Genomic DNA, 16,580 nt, shown 5'->3' on the forward strand with positions numbered 1-16,580 from the left:
AGCTGAAGTTAAGGTCATACAAAGAGCCAGGATGTAAACCTATCTGTAGAACTTGATCTACTACAGCTAAAAATTAGAGACATTGTAGCAAACAAAAGAAAAAAAATCGAAGTAAACATTAACTGTTCAGAGAAATTCTTCTCCATGGTTTCCTCATGTTCCTACATGCCTTTGCTGGTTTCCTCCTGCTCCTACATGCCTTTGCTGGTTTCCTCTTGCTCCTACATGCCTTTTCTGGTTTCCTCCTGCTCCTACATGCCTTTGATGGTTTCCTCATGTTCCTACATGCCTTTTCTGGTTTCCTCTTGCTCCTACATGCCTTTTCTGGTTTCCTCCTGCTCCTTCATGCCTTTTCTGGTTTCCTCCTCCTGCTCCTGCATGCCTTCGCTGGTTTCCTCCTGCTCCTGCATGCCTTTTCTGGTGTCCTCCTGCTCCTACATGCCTTTGCTGGTTTCCTCCTCCTGCTCCTGCATGCCTTTGTTGGTTTCCTCCTGCTCCTACATGCCTTTTCGGGTTTCCTCCTGCTCCTACATGCCTTTGCTGGTTTCCTCATGCTCAGACATGCCTTTGCTGAAGTGCCTCTGCTTACCCAGGCTATTTCTCAGTCTTGTGTTTACAGGAAACCACCTTGAAGGATGAGGTGGTGCCCCCACTTTGAACAATGAGCAGGCTTTCTATGAAAGCAGTGGATCCCCCAGTTTCAGAGTTCTTTTCCTGTATTTTCAGCCTCTTATAATTGTTTCTTGCATTTAATGAGCACTCTGGATTTGTTTGATATGAGGCATAAAGGACAAAGAGTAGGTTATTAAAAAAAAATACCAGGAATGAATTCTCCAAATACTATGTCTGTGACCCTTGATTATTTAAAATAAAACAACTTCAATAGAAACATTTTTTAGTGTCTACAATGTGCCTGGTGCGTGTTAATTCTTTTTGTTGTTTTACCCCTTGCAAGAACGCTTTAGATGAATAATCACTTTTTTATCAAGAAATGTAGAATAAAAAAATCTTCAAAGAAAAGGACCCAGCAGATGCTTGCTTCTGATATATATGCAGCATAAATCTGCGGGAGATCCCGTCATAGCAAAGGACTGCACATGATTGGGCAAACACCACTTATTATACATTATGTTAGGGCCATTTGTACCTCATAATTCTTATGAAAGTGGCTTTACCTTGACAAGAAACAACGCTCCAAATACTAGTCCAAGTCCCAGTGTACTAAATCAAAGTCAAGACAGATGTCCAGATAAATGTTTTAAAGGAGCACAAGAATGAATTCAACTAAGTCAAGCACCCCATTTCTTTGTTGCTAAGCGTCTGAGGATGGTAGTTTCCCCAGGGTCAGTCTCTCAATCATGATTTCTAGCTGCCTCCCCCCCCCCCACCCCACCGCCCCAGGCACTGAGAATCTTCCTTTTCCCTGGAGATAATGGGACTCTCCACACATATCTAAAATCCGGAGACTGCTGATGGATATGTAAGATTCCAGAGAAAGGCAATTTAGGGAAGAAATAAAGTAAGAAATGTCAAGGTCAAACAAACCTAAAGAAAACCAAGCTGCCCCGTCAGAAAATGTGTGTAATCCAAGCCCACTGCTTTGGCCTCGGAACGCTCAGGGTAACTAGGCAACGACGTTGCCGTGGTAACCCGGGACGCTCAGAGGGCACCAAGGAGTGTCGCTGGGCAGCCCTTCCGTGTCCGGAGCTGGCCTGGTGGGAGGGGTGATGGAGGGTCAGGCTCTCGCGACAGCTGCGTGGGGTCGTTGGCAGGCATCATCGACGACGTTGCTCCTAGGAACGCGGTGCACAGGCGGGGGGTACGGCCCAGAGCTCCCCGATGGCTGCTCAGCAAGGGGTGCCCACCTCGTCCCTGCGGGCTCTGGAAGAAGCTTTGGGCATGGGCTCGGCGGCTGGCGGGGACGCCTCGGACATGGCAGAGGGAACCTACTACCTGGAGCGTATCCTTCCCATATGGGCGCGGCCCCAGGCGCCGGCTGCAGTAACGGGTATTAGGGGCCAGGGCCTGAGCTCTCCACTGGGGGGCGTCCTGGAGGCTTGGGGCCCCGATTCTACCCAGTTGGAGCTCAAGCTGGCCTTTCTGCCACCGAAACCCCCTTATATAGTTATCGGAGTAAACTTTGGATAAAAGTTTTGTGTGAAGGTGGAACAACATATTGATCCAACCCTCGGCTCAGTGTTTTCCCCAAGCTTTCAGGATTCCAGAAGGAAATGGTCAAGAAAGTTTGGAGACTAGGGAATCCTCTGTCTTTGGGCTTTTAAGGAGCTGAAGCTCAGAGTGTCCCACCTGTATCCAATGCTTAAAAAGGTTTATTTTGATAGCATCAACTTCCTGGGTAGTTTCAATTTTGGCTTTTTAATAATAAATACGTTTGTTTGTTTTTTTCTTCTTTAGCACCTAAATAATATCCTGGTGAGCTGACAGGGCTGAGAAGTGTTGGGAGAAAGCCAGAAAGTGATGAGCAATTATCAAAAGAAATAGCAAAAAACTGAATAGCCGTATGTGGATAATTAAGTTAACTATTTCTTGTGTAAAACTTTTGAGCTCCCTTCAATCCCTGGTGGGTTATGGGTGGCAACAGGTCGATGTTTCTCTCTCTCTCTCTCTCTCTCTCTCTCTCTCATCAGTAAAACATCTCCTAAGATGAGGATTAAAATACTACAACAATCTTTTCAGCTCTCCTCGTGGTTGTGAGCTTTGGCAAACTGATTAATCTGTCTGACTCAGGCTCAGTACACATCCCTGCTGTGGGGAACTCTGAGGAACTTGGTTGAAAAGATCAAAGGAAGTATGCAGCATTCTACTGGAGGCAAACGTGATCTTTCCAGGCGTATAAGTTTGAAGAGTTTAGAAATTGATTTGAATGGAATATGTGGGTGTTTTAGTGTCTTAAATTAAGTTTTATATTCTGTTTTCATAGTTCTGTCAAGCTTTTTAAAAGTAATAGTCCTTTTTAAATTAAAAAACAAGTCAACTTTTTTTTACAGAGCAATCTACATCAAGTATAAAGTTACCCAGTATCCTTGCTAGCGAATAGTAATCAGGCATCTTACCATTTTTGTCTGTATTGAAATGATTTCTGTAACACATAGTTAATTGTTATCATAAGACAAATGTGAGGTAACTTTTTATGACATTTTTGTGAAATAAATGGTGGGACTCCAAGATAGCACAATTTTCAGCAACGAGATCTGTGTTCACTTAATTGACAGGGGGATCACTGAGTCACACTGCCAGCATGTAGCATTTTGCACAAAACCTATCAAGATTTCTCTTGATAATCACACTTGCAAATACAAGCAACTCCAAGTTTTCATACTTTCATTATCTATTTTGGGAATCACCTAGGCCCTTTGCTTTCCTTTCATCTCTCTTTGCTTGACTGACTACTGTTTTGGCTTTCAACCAAAGAGTAGTCAGGGGATAACAAAGCTAAACATTTAACCAGTCAATTTTTCTACATTCAGTGCAATGTTCAGGTAAGGTTTAGACATGGGGGAGACTTAACTCTTAGTTTGGAGGATTACTTCTGAATGCAAAGTATCCCAGTATCCCTGGGCTCTCCTAACGTGCATAATTAAGAGTTGACTGTATAATGTTATTTGACATTGTTTCTTAAGGCAATTATGATAGTTGCTGAAGTGAGACTTTCTTGGGTTTAAAGTCTTTAGCTCTCAGGTAATTTAATTGAGCTATTGCAGCGGATAAATAAAAGTTATAATAAGCACAAATGAACCAGAAATCTGATGTTCTCTACTTTGTACGTACACTTTATCACTTCTAATCTATGGCATCTAGTGCTGGACTTTATTTATGACGGAACAGATGCTCCTAGAACACTAGACAACAAGCTATCAATATTGAGCAAGGCTTTGAAAGGTGTTGACTCAAATTCCCCAGGAAATCAGCTTTTTCTTTGCTTTTAAACATTTACACATGAAGAACATGTACACATTAGTGTGGCCCAAACCAGAAACATAGCCAGGATCCATCATGGGTTGAATGGCTTCATCAATAAAGTCCCCACATTCTTTACAACAGGGTAGAGAATGTATTCAGGAAAAATAAATATTTCTTACCCCTGCACCACCCCTCCTTTGGAACCTCATAGTGACACCTGTTTCTCTTCTGAAGCACTTCACAATATCATTGCTTTTATGTTTTAAACTTTCAAAAGATGAGATACAAATATACATGACATAGTCCTTATTTAGCTATCGCCAGAGCTTTACGAAGTGTGGTCATGGAGTGCATAGGCCCTTTGGAGAACTCTTCATAAAAAAGGTATTTGCAGCATTGTGGAATATAAGGCTAGATTTTAACTGAATGATCTGTAAAGGGCCACATAGATGTCTCCAGAATTTGTAAAGAAGGTTGGTTGTCTTTTCTCTTTTTTCCCCCGTGATTTTTCCATCATCATTTATCTCTCATATACCCTTTTCCACTTCTCCCTCCTCCCAGAATCACCACACTATTGTCCAGGTCTATGAGTTTTTTCTTTCATTTTTCTTTTTTTGCTCAATACCCCCTCTCCCCCGCTACCCCCCAAAACCCCCGAGCTATCAGCCTGCTCTCTATGAGTTTTTCTCTATTTTGCTTGTTAGTTCATTTTGTGTACCCTTTGGGATGGCACGGACAGACCTGGAGAACATTATGCTAAGTGAAACAAGCCCGTCAGAGAACAAGGACCATATGATTTCACTCACATGTGGAATTTAATGCAGGTTGATTGTCTTTTGCAAATGAACCCCCTCTATTAGAAATCAATACCACTTGGGTGAGGTTTTCAGTTGCAGTAGTTACCATGGCTGCCTATTAATGTGTGGCTGGAGACATTTGGGAAAGCCCGATTCCAGTTGGGACATGCCGGCAGGAATGAATTGTACTAAGAAAGCTAAGGCGTAATTGATTTTGTTGCTACCTGTCTCGAGAAAGACCTTGTTCAAGGAATGGAATACATGACTCTAGGAAAGGGAGGCCCACAGAATGTCATTTTTGTTATCTACCCTCTTTGTGGCTATTCCCTACTCCCCAACTAGCCTTTGATTATTATATCATCTTTCTAGGCATTCTAACACTAAGAATTTGGCCCATGAGACTGTGGACATAAATAAGTTTACTGGCTACTGAAAATGTGCCCTCTGGTCCCAGCTATCTCTGAACAGTGATTTCTGAGGATTGAGTGAGTTAAGCCAGTTTTTCAAGGCAGCTCCAAACTTAACTGTGTGTGAAAATGCAAAATTAAGGATTCCAGACCCTGAAATATGGTGATCACACTAAATCGATACTCACCTAAGATGGATGCTTGTCTTTTTAAGTGACAGTCCTGGCCAGTCTTTCATTACAATAGCGTACTGTTCTCTGATAACTTTGTTTAATTAAAATGGAACTTTTGTCATTTAAAAATATTTTATTCTTCTTAACATTTTAAAATTTCTTCTCTCTGTTACATTGCTTCTCTGGAATGTTTATAGTATTAAATGAAAAGATACTGTAAAATCCTCAATATTATCATTATGTACTCAAGTTGAGCATTCCTTATTATCATTGCAATACTGAATTTGCACACGGGTACTTAGTGGCACCCTACATACAGTCAAATAGAAAGGAGACGATCTGAATGTAGAATCTGGACCAGGAGGCATGTTACTAAGCTCAGGGTGCTGACCTTTACATGCAGGAAAGTCATAGGCTATTTGGAGAGAAAAGAAATGTGCTTTGTTCTGTGTCCTCTAGTTGAAGCAAACTTTAATGTGCATATGAATCACAGATATGGATCTTTAAGTGAAGGTTTTAATTCAGTAAGTCCAGGTCAGGGCTGAGACTTAGCATTGCTAACAAGCTCGTGGGAGCTGCTGGTAAGAACTGTAATAGGAGTCGCAAGGCTGTATGCAAACATCTTAACCTTTTCCCCTTATATTTTCAGACAGACATACAATATGTTGATATCTTTGTGTATCTACTGGCTTACAAATTGGAAAGCTTACACCGCCGCCCACTGTGGAAGTCTTATATATGAGTCTTATATGTAGAAAGAGGTATTTTCCAGTTGCAGCAGCTGTCCAGGGCAAGGGTGGCCAATACATTTCCATTCTGGGCAATGCAACTGAAATGGTAGTGGCTTCCTGGTATGTGTGTTAATAAGAATTCTGAGGCCTAATGAAGACTCGGTGGGAAAGACTGCAGGAAGCAAACACTGGGGAAAGTGGTAGCCAGCATGCCAGTTATTTCCCATGTTTGGTTTACATTATTCAGCTAACTTGCTTTATTTACACTGGGATTCCTAAGAAAGGGAACATAACTATGATGTTTCCTATTTACAGCACTTTTCTTTGATTTCAGTTTAGTAAGTAAAGTGTTGATTATGGAGGATCCAACCTAGATTTTCGATTGCCTTTGTGTACATTGGCTCTGCAGTGATGGCAAAGATTACAAAGCAATTTCTGCCTATAGCAGCTTTGGGAAATCATGGAAAATATAATTAGCTATATGTTTCACTCCAGTTCTTTATGGAGATGCGGCTGCTGGCAGTGATCACGACCTATAAATGTGGTAGTGGGAGAGACGAGTGTGTGAGCTATGCCGTATGCTGCTTGTATCTGTGGTCCTTTTGCAGAACCTTATTTGTGACAGCGTCATGACAAGTGGCACCTCGAGCTCTGCTCCACTCGACCAGCTGAGATACTTCTCAGGCTTCCTGCTATTGTGTCTCCTGTAGGTCTGTGATGGGTATCCGGCTCCCTGGCAATTTCAGTGTGGGTGCCTGTTGTCCGTTTTCTGATAATATCTAGATGGTCAGGATCTAGTGAAAATTCTGCTAGTGCAAAAAGTGCCCATTAGTTCACCTGTGTTGACCAAGTACCAGGGAGCTGAGTCATGCTATGCAAACTCACAAATACTATTACATTCCTTCCAGGGCAAGGGGAGATGTGGAGAAGTGGGACCCTGGTCTGAGTCCAGGCTATGACTCTAGGACACAGAATCTGGCTTGGAAGTAGGTGGTGTGAGAGAATGTGGCTGCAGACCAGGCAGCAAAGGGGAGCCACAGACGGTAGCCTCGGTAAGAGCAGACTAGCAAACCAGGCCCAGGATAAGTGTCAAGTTAAGCTCAAACAGGCCAAAAGGCAAGAACCAGATCTGAGGGGAACAGGCTGGAAAAAGTGAATTTCAGAACTGGAGTTCAGTGATGTTCTTTGAAGGAATATAGGTAGATAAAGGGAAGGGAGCTTTGTAAGGGCCCAGAGTCAGCTTGGCATTAATAAACTGGTTTTAAGCCAGATGCCAGCTTATTATTCTACAGTGGGGAAAAAATTGCGTGAGAATTGTGACCAGCTTAATTGTAGGGACATTTCCTGGAAAATAGGCTCACCTAGGAGATTCGATTACTGTGGTTCTACTTTTACTGGGAAACTTTCTCATCTGTGAAGGTTTTATCTTTCAGACAATTCTGATGAATTGTCTATTTCCACTCTGGCAATTCTGCCTCTAAAGTAGTGCTTCCCATACGTGGTATTCTGTCAGTTCTGCTTTATGCTGTCTTTCTGCCATCCCGAGGGCCAAGGGGATCCGTATCTGTACAACCTACAGTGTCCTCGTCATGAGAATCTGGGAGTGTAATTTATTCATGCTTTGCAACCAGAAATTGCTGTACATCTACTGAGAAATTCATCTGTTTTCATTGGATGGATATTGAATCGGTATCTAATCATATCCTCCTTTTCACCCTGACTGCTGGGAAGCTTATAGTCAAACCCGTGGCCTACATTTCACAAAATTATGAGACCCATGGCATGTACTACGTCTTTACTTTTATTTCTACTTATTTCCCTTTTTCTCAAATTTCCATATGCACTTATTTTTATATTTTGCAATGTATGCATGTTTGTAAACTGTCACAGAATCATTTTGGGATTCGTTCATGCGTTTGTCCATGTGTTGCTAGCCAGCTAGTCAGATAGACAGATGCATGCCAACATACATGCCAACGCACATTTATTTCTCAGCAACACTGCAACATCACATTTCAACTGAGTTGCTGCTGGGAAGATTTTCTGTTCAAGTCACATTGTGGATACTAAAAATATAAATCAAAGAGGATACCAGTTCCTATTTTGGGTTTTTGTCCTTTTCCTGATCTTTTGTCTCATTAATCTCTTGGCCTTGGTTAATTTAATTTTTGGGTCTTTAGACCTTTCATACTTATCCCTTCTTTAAGGAATTCACATTGAGCTATTTAAATGATTTGATTTAGTTGTCCATACTATTTTTTAAGAGTTTGAAAAACAACTAGATTTGAGTTTATTATCTAGGATATTAGCAAAAATTGCACATTCCTATTGTGTCACTATAGAGATACTATGGCTTAGTTGAAAATTCTTGACATATTCAAGAAACGTGTCTTTGTCACTCAAAACTATGTGATTTTGGGAAAACCTATTAATCTGTTTGATTCATTTTTTGTGGGATTTTTTTCAATTTGATTCAGTTTCTTTTCTTTTTCTTTTTTTTTTTGAAGATGAGTGTATCTGTGCCATTCAATCTCACAAGGTTGTTATGAGAATAAATATGATTACTTTCCATGTAATAGTACTTTTTAAGCTCTACAAAATGATAGCTATTTTTTCTTAGTCTCCTTTGATTGTGTGGAAACAGAATATTTTACTAGCGATTAAAATCTGTTGGTTATATTATTTTCAGGATAGAGTATGCAGGTGTTGTTAGATATTTCCAAAGCTTTTAGAACAAATCACGCTTTTCCTCTACATATTGCTATGTTTTGCAACCTTTGCTTTCACCTTTCTTCCTCACAATAATTTGTTAGCAGTTGTTTTATTTGCAATTATCAAGTCTATCCAGATAATTATTGAATATTTGCTTTTTGTGGAATTTTTTATGGTATGAACAGTGATGAAGGACAGCATTACTTTTCAGGAGATTTAATGACAGGTGAATGCTTACAAAATCAATTTCTAGTAGTTGTCTCTCAGAAGAGAGCATACTTTTTCCATAAGAGAGAAGCTGACTCTTATTTTTTGCAACAGCATAGATAGCGCTAGAGATTATTATGCTGAGTGAAATAAGCCAGTCCTAGAAAGACAAAAATGAATGATCTCACTTATATAATCTAATGAACAAAATAAAAGGATAAACAAGATAGAAACAGAGGCATGGATACATTGAACGTTCTGATCACTGTCAGGGGGAAGAAGGGTGCGTGGGGACTGGACAAAAGATGAAGGGATTAGCCAAAGAACATACATGCATAACCTATAGACACAGACAACAGTGTAGTGATGGCCAGAGGGAAGGGGTTGGGGAGAGAATTAGGTGGAGGGGGCAAAGGTGAGGAAATAATGTCAACAATAAAAATAAAGACTGACTTCCTGTATCTGATACTCGGGAAATTTTATCTCATTAAATGAAAGTGTGTCAGATAAATATAAATTTAGGAGGAGGAAGATTTAGAAAGCTTTCATCCATTTATCTTAACATATGGGGGAACTGGGCCATGGGAGACTTACGAGAATTTTTCCACAGGTACTCATCTCTTTCCAGAACGTGGACAATAATAGCAAACACAGTACGTAACCTTTACTGTAAGCCATGCACTGTTCTAAGTGATTTACATATGTTAATTCCTTTACTGCCCTTGAAACCCTATAAGGGATATAGTAGCCAGCCTGCAAAACGATGCCCAGTGATTTTCACCTGAGGGTGTAAATGAGCTTGTATAGTGTCTTCATACTGAATAGGGCTGACCTGGGTAACCAATTGGATGTTGGATATATGATATTGTAGCTGTTCATAAAAGAAATTGTGGCTTCCCCTTTGTTTTCTTGGATTATTTATTCTGGAGGTAGCTAGCCTCCACATCTTAAGGAGATTTAAGAAGCCCATGGAGAGATCCACATGGGGAGATCTGAGTCCTCCAGACAACAATATCAGTGAACCTTCAGGAAATAGATCCTATTCCTTCAGTTTAGCCTTCATGCGACTACAACCCTGGCTGCCACCTCAACTGAGACCTCATGAATGACCCCAAATAAAAATCTTTCAGCTAAGCCATTACTGAATTCTTGATCACAGAAAACATGAGATAATGGATGCTTATTGTGTTATGTGTTTTTTTTTTAAGCCCAAAGTTTTTGGGAGTTTGTTATACTGCAATAAGTTTTTTTTAAAAAATACTGATTTTGGTACCTAGAAATGAGGATCTAACCTAAGAAAGACCTGAAAACATCAGAGTGGCTTTGCCAAAGAACGTTGGGCGCATTTGGAAGTACTTTAAGTAGGATGTTAGTGAAACGTAAGTTCTTCACTCCTGGTACTCAGTCAGGGTGAATTCCAGGTCAGGAGATGGGCTGCAGGCATGCAACTTTTTTTTTTTTTTTTTTTTTTTGGCGTGTGGTTGCTTAGTCTACCTTGAATTACTTGTTTTTTAACCTAAATTACTTTTCACCATATTTTTGGGAGAGACACTCATGTTTGACCGTAAAATACAGCCCTTTGACAGGTACCTGGGTCCTGAGGGTTGGTTATCACTGAAATTGGTTTATGTGTATCTTCAAATAATAAGGCAAATACTAAAGAGTTATTGCTTATAATTAGGCTGAGTAACAAGAATGCATTACAAAAAAGAAAAAAGAACGTATTACCTATCTTTAGAGGTTTAGAACTATGTGGAAAATAATTGGCAAAAGCCTCAAGTATTTCCATACACAGAAAACCCATACAAAGCAACAGGAGAGGTAGTATTGCATAGTGAAGCTCCTGGGGCAGTGGTTCTTAACCTTCTGGCCCTTTAAATACAGTTCCTCACGTTGTGACCCAACCATAAAATCATTTTCGTTGCTACTTCATAACTGTAATGTTGCTACTGTTATGAATCATGATGTAAATATCTGATATGCAGGATGGTCTTAGGCGACCCCTGTGATAGGGTCGTTCGACTGCCAAAGGGGTCGCAACCCACAGGTTGAGAACCGCTGTCCTGGGGCTTATTCCCAGTTGGTTAGGCCCTCACTGTGCAGTCTGTGCCTTTGAGCCTGGTCTGTAAAATGGAGATCCTGGGGGTTCCAGCTTCATACACAGGATGAGGATGAAATGAGTTAATACCTGTAAAACCCTTAGGACAGCATCCAGCCTCTATTAAATACTATGTTGTCAGTTCTTATTACAAACAACGTAAGTTGTTATATGCACCTTCAGCTAACTCTTGGAAGACAGAATAACAGAGACAATTTCTTATAACCAGCAGCGAAATGAAAACTAGGCTAATCTCATCTTTGATTTTCATAACCATTACTGTGCATTAAAGTGTTTAATACCTTTTGAACTTGGCATAACTAACTCTATACATTTGAAAAGTAAACAAAATAACTGTAGAAGTTTTCATTTATAATTAGACTAACTTATAATTGTAAAAGTGTTCCAGCAATGTTGTTAGAATTTTAATTAGAATCATTTCTGATATTTTAATGCTTATTTCTTGATAATTTATGAACGGCTGAATTATAATTACTATATAGTTTATATTTGTTTGAAAAGTACCCTGCCTTTCCTGAGAAGAGGATTTAATTTTAAAATTGAGAAGTATATATAAGAAAAAAGTGGAAATTTAAATAACTTTCATTGATGAAAATTTTGATCTACCAATTCAAGGACAAATCAGTTTTAAATGTCATCATTTTATTCCATATATTTTGAGATTAAAACTTGACAAAATGTTCAGAGGTCACCATAACTGAACCGTCTGAAGATGATTACGAATATGAAGAGGTAATTATTTATTTTAATCTTTATCGTTGAGATTATTACAGATGTCCCTCTTTTTTGCTCCCTATTGCCCCCCTCCACCAGGTTCTCGCCCCATCCCAGGCCTTTGCCACCCTATTGTCTATGTCCATAGGTAATGCGTATATGCATATAAAATCTTTGTTTAATCTCTTCTCAGCCCCCACCCCCCCTTTCTTCTGAGAATCATCAGTATGTTCCATTTCCATGCCTCCGATTCTATTTTATTCACCAGTTTATTCTGTTCATTAGATTTCTTATTTGTTTACTTCGATTTTTAGATTCAATTATTGATAAGCATGTATTTGTTGCCATTTTGTCGTTTATATTTTTGATCTTTTTTTTTTCTTCTTCTTAAAGAATACCCTTCAACATTTCATATAATGTTTGGTGGTGATGAACAACTTTAGCTTTTTCTTGTCTGTGAAGCTCTTTATCTGACCTTCAGTTCTTAATGATAAGCTTTGCTGGGTAAAATAATCTTGGTTGTAGGTTCTTGCTATTCATCACTTTGAATATTTATTGCCACCCCCTTCTGGCCTGCATAGTTTCTGTTGAGAAATCAGCTTGCAGTCATATGGGCATTCCCTTGTAGATAACCAACTGTTTTTCTCTTGCTGTTTTTAAGATTTTCACTTTGTGTTTAGCCCTTGGCATTTCAATTATGATGTATCTTGATGTGGTCCTCTTTGGGTTCCTCTTGTTTGGGACTCTCTGTGATTCCTAAACTTGTAAGTCTATTTCTTTCACCAGGTAGGAGATGTTTTCTGTCATTATTTCTTCAAACAGGTTTTCATTATCTGTTGCTCTCTCTTCTTCTGGCACCCCCATAATACAAATGTTGGTACACTTGAAGTTGTCCCAAAGGCTCCTTACACTATATTCATATGTTTGGATTCTTTATTCTTTTGCTCTTCTGGTTGGGTGTTTTTTGCTTCCTAATATTTCAAATCGTTGATTTGATTCTCAGAATCCTCTACTCTACTGTTGAATCCCTAAATATTATGCTTTTTATAGTCAGATGTCCCCTCTGGTCCTTTTCCATTTTTTTAGAGATTTCTAGAAGATTCTTGAGTAACTCTATAACGATGGTTTTGAACTCTATATCCAGTAATTTGCTTTCTTCCATTTCTTTCATTTGTCTCTACATTTTGGCTGCTTTGCTGTGTTTGTTTCTAGTTATTGGCCAGAGCTGCTATTTCTCCTTGAGTTGTTAGAGTGGTCTTGTGTAGGAGGTGTTCTATAGTACCCAGTGGCTCAGCCTCCCCAGTCACCTGAGCTGTGGGCTCTAGGTGCACCACTTTGTGGGCTGTGATCACAATCTTGTTGTAGTTGAGCCTTGATTTCTGTGGGTGTTACTGGGAGGAATTGACTTCTAGGCCAATTGGCTGTGAGGCCCAGCTGCAATTACAGTGGGAGAGCTGCTGTGCAGGAGACACCCTTATGGATCAGGACTTGCTTCAGTGGGGCATTGTTGCTCACTGAGTCTTCACTTTGAGTGTGTCTCTTATGGATATGTAGAGTTGTAATCTTGTATGGTCTGACACTGACCACCTGGTACACTGGCTCTCAGGTCTCCAGGGAGGTGCAAAGTCAGCCACTGCCTGGGGCCACCCAGCAGTAGCTTCAGTGAGATCTGCAGATTCCTCCTCTTTGTATTGAGTTTGAAAGTGCCCAGACAAGGCCCAGCTGAGAAGCAAGGCAGGCTGGTGCTGGTGCTTGGTCTTGGGCCTTTTATTGATAGGTTTGGGGCTCCCTGACCCAGCTGCAGCTTGTTTGAGCAAGGACAGGCCATTCATATGCAAAAGCTGCTACACAGCTTATGTGTGGGGTTGTAAATTGGATGAGGGCAGGGTCTTAGGGAATCACCAGGCAGAGCAAACAGAAATGGCTGCCGGTCAGCCTTGCTACTGGGAAGGTCCCAGTATAGGAACAATCATCTCTGTCTGGGAGAAAGCTGCCCCCAAGTTCCTGCCCAGATGTTTGACAACCCAATTTCTCCTGTGTGTGTCTGTGTCCCCCACAGCCTTGCCTAGTGCTGGAGCTCAGAGGAATCAGGACCTTGTAAGTTCAGTTCATGGTGCCAGCCTTTTAAGAGGAACAGTCTCTAGCAGCCTCTATGTCACTGAGCCCCAATCTGAACTCGTTTTTACAACCTGTAGTTCTTACTGTCCCTAGGGACTTCTTTTCCCAGACCTGGGACCTCTTGCTTCTCAGAGTGGCCCCCGCAGAGATGATCTCCCTCCCAATTAAAAAAGTGGCACCAGCCCATTCTGCACCTCCACATCTTCTACCAGTCTCAGTGTGCTTTCTTATTTACTTCTCTAGTTGTAGGGATTCCATTAAGCCAGCTTTCCAGCAGTTCAGGATGATAGTTGTTTTGTATTTTAGTTGTAATTTTGATGTGGTTGTGGGGTGCAATGAGTACATGCATTTACCTACACTGCCATCTTCAAATTCAGTCATTTTTTTTAAAATTTTATTTTGAGTACTCTGTCAATTTATTATGGTTGTTCTTGAGACCTATTTATTTATTTATTCCTTAAGAGTTTCTAGTTTAAAAATATACATATATTTTTATTGATTTTAGAGAGGAAGGGAGAGGGAGAGAAATAGAATCATCAATGATGAGAGAGAATCATTGATCAGCTGCCTCCTACATGCTCCCTACTGGGGATAGAGCCCACAACCTGGGCATGTGCCCTGGCTGAAAATGGAGCCCTTACCTCCTGGTTCATAGGTCGACACTCTATCACTGAGCCATGCTGGCTCGGCAAGAGTTGTTCGTTTTTTAGCCATATCAGCTGGTTAAGACTAAGGCATGAAAATTCTCATTAAAAAATTTAGATTGCTTAAAACATCTGGCCATTTGTATGTTCTTATTAATTGTCCTTCAGAGTCAACTCCTTATCACCTACCTTCTGGATCCATACTACAGAAAGTCTTCTCTGTCTAATAGGCATTTACTATAATCCCATCTGCTCTTGGCTGAGTTTCCCAAATTTCTACCACCTAGCTGGCGTGCAGACCCTATGCTTCCTTCCAACTTAACTCTACTTCTATCTAATGTGCTTACTGTCTAAAACCTTTCCTTTAATTCACTGCTCCAGTGGGACCTATCATTATTTCTGAGACTTGGAGGATAGAGACTCTCCTAGGATGCAGAAGCTGTGAATGAAACTGTGTGGGTGCAGGCCTAGCAATTTCTGGCCTGGGCAAGCAGGAGACAGGACAAACAAAGAACACAGGCTTGTTATTACTGCTGGTATAATGGAGATTATATTGATACATACCACATGAAAGTTCTGAATGAGTTAAATAATAGTAAAGGCCTTAAAACTGTGATGAGCACATAAGAAGCATGCAATACATGTTAACTATCATTAATATCATTGTTAGATTTGATTATATTCTTCCAATAGCTTAACATTCAGGCAGTATTATTTTATTTTTTTAAATAAACTAGAGGTGTGTGGTTGCTAGTAGTAGTTAAGCAAGAGTAATATACATCTACACAATGGAATACTACGCTGAGGTAAAAAGAAGGAATCTTGCCATTTGCAACAGCATGGATGGAACTGGAGAGCATTATTCTAAGTAAAATAAGCCAGTCAGAGAAAGATAAATACCAACATGATCTCACTCATTTGTGGAATATAGTGAACAACATAGGCAGATTCAGAGACAGAGAAGCAGCGATCAGAGTGTCAAACCTCAAAGGGAAAGTATGGGAGGGTGTGAGTAACGGGGAGAGAACAACCAAAGGACTTGTATGCATGCATACAAGCCCAACCAATGGACACAGACAACAAGGGATGGGAGCATGAGTGGGGAGGTGGTTATGGGGGGATGATGTCACATATGTAATACCTTAATCAATAAAGATATTAAAGATTGAAAAAAAGAAAGAGTAACGAGGGAGAAAAATCTGGGATGAAGAGAGAATGGTGGCAGTTAGATGGCCTAACATTTCTTTCAGCACAATTGTTAGTCTGTATTTGTCATTATAGATAAATCCAGTTGCTCATAAGCTAATATTGAGTTTATTAGAAGTGACATTGAGTGATGTTTAAAAGAAAATCAGAAAGCTTCCTGCTTGATATTTATTCATTTGTCATAGATCTTCAAAATGGCATCATGTCTTACATAAAATATCTTTCTTTGATCCATTGTTTTATGAGGAAAAAATCAGTTCTGAAATGAAATAATGTATTTTCTTGCTAACCCTTCCTATCCTCCTCTTTCTCCATGATTTAGATACCAGATGACAATTTTAGCATTCCAGAGGGTGAAGAGGATCTGGCAAAAGCAATTCAGATGGTTCAAGAACAGGATACAGATACTCAAATTTTGGTGAGGTTGAACATAACCATAGCCTATAGTTTACCAGTGATAAATTTCTGTGTGAAGTTTTGCAAGTTGTTTACATTTCAAGTACTTCACTTACTAAATGCAGCCCTAGCACCTGTTATGTCTTTTTTTCACCTTTATTTCTCTGCCATCAAACCTTCACTTTAGATAAGTAGTCATGTTTACTCTTCTTTGGTTTATCATTTTCCACAGCGTGGTCACTCTTGCATAACTGAAATAAGTGACACTATCCCTCAGAACTCTGCCTATTTAATTGGAGATTAAACCAAGGATTTGAAACACTTATGTACAGAATTTGATACTGTATGGAGATTCTACAATCCGCTTTATAAGCATTCTATGTCTTTGCCTCTCCCCACCCCCCATTGAAATATTTAGCTCATAGGGAATGCCCA

The 16,580-nt window shown here is 40.1% G+C and overlaps 1 protein-coding gene across 1 annotated transcript in view; it reads left to right on the top strand.

Moving 5' to 3' along the window:
* Positions 1–1,773: 1,773 nt before the first annotated feature.
* SPAG16 (sperm associated antigen 16) overlaps positions 1,774–16,580 on the top strand; it is an 849,807-nt gene continuing 835,000 nt past the window's right edge. The window contains exons 1-3 of the mRNA XM_059702463.1: positions 1,774–1,960; positions 11,753–11,799; positions 16,072–16,167. Coding sequence (XP_059558446.1) covers positions 1,840–1,960; positions 11,753–11,799; positions 16,072–16,167 — 264 coding nt within the window. The 5' untranslated portion in view covers positions 1,774–1,839. The remainder of the gene's footprint in view (positions 1,961–11,752; positions 11,800–16,071; positions 16,168–16,580) is intronic.

Source organism: Myotis daubentonii, chromosome 7 (genome assembly GCF_963259705.1).
Source record: "Myotis daubentonii chromosome 7, mMyoDau2.1, whole genome shotgun sequence".
NCBI lineage: Eukaryota > Metazoa > Chordata > Mammalia > Chiroptera > Vespertilionidae > Myotis > Myotis daubentonii.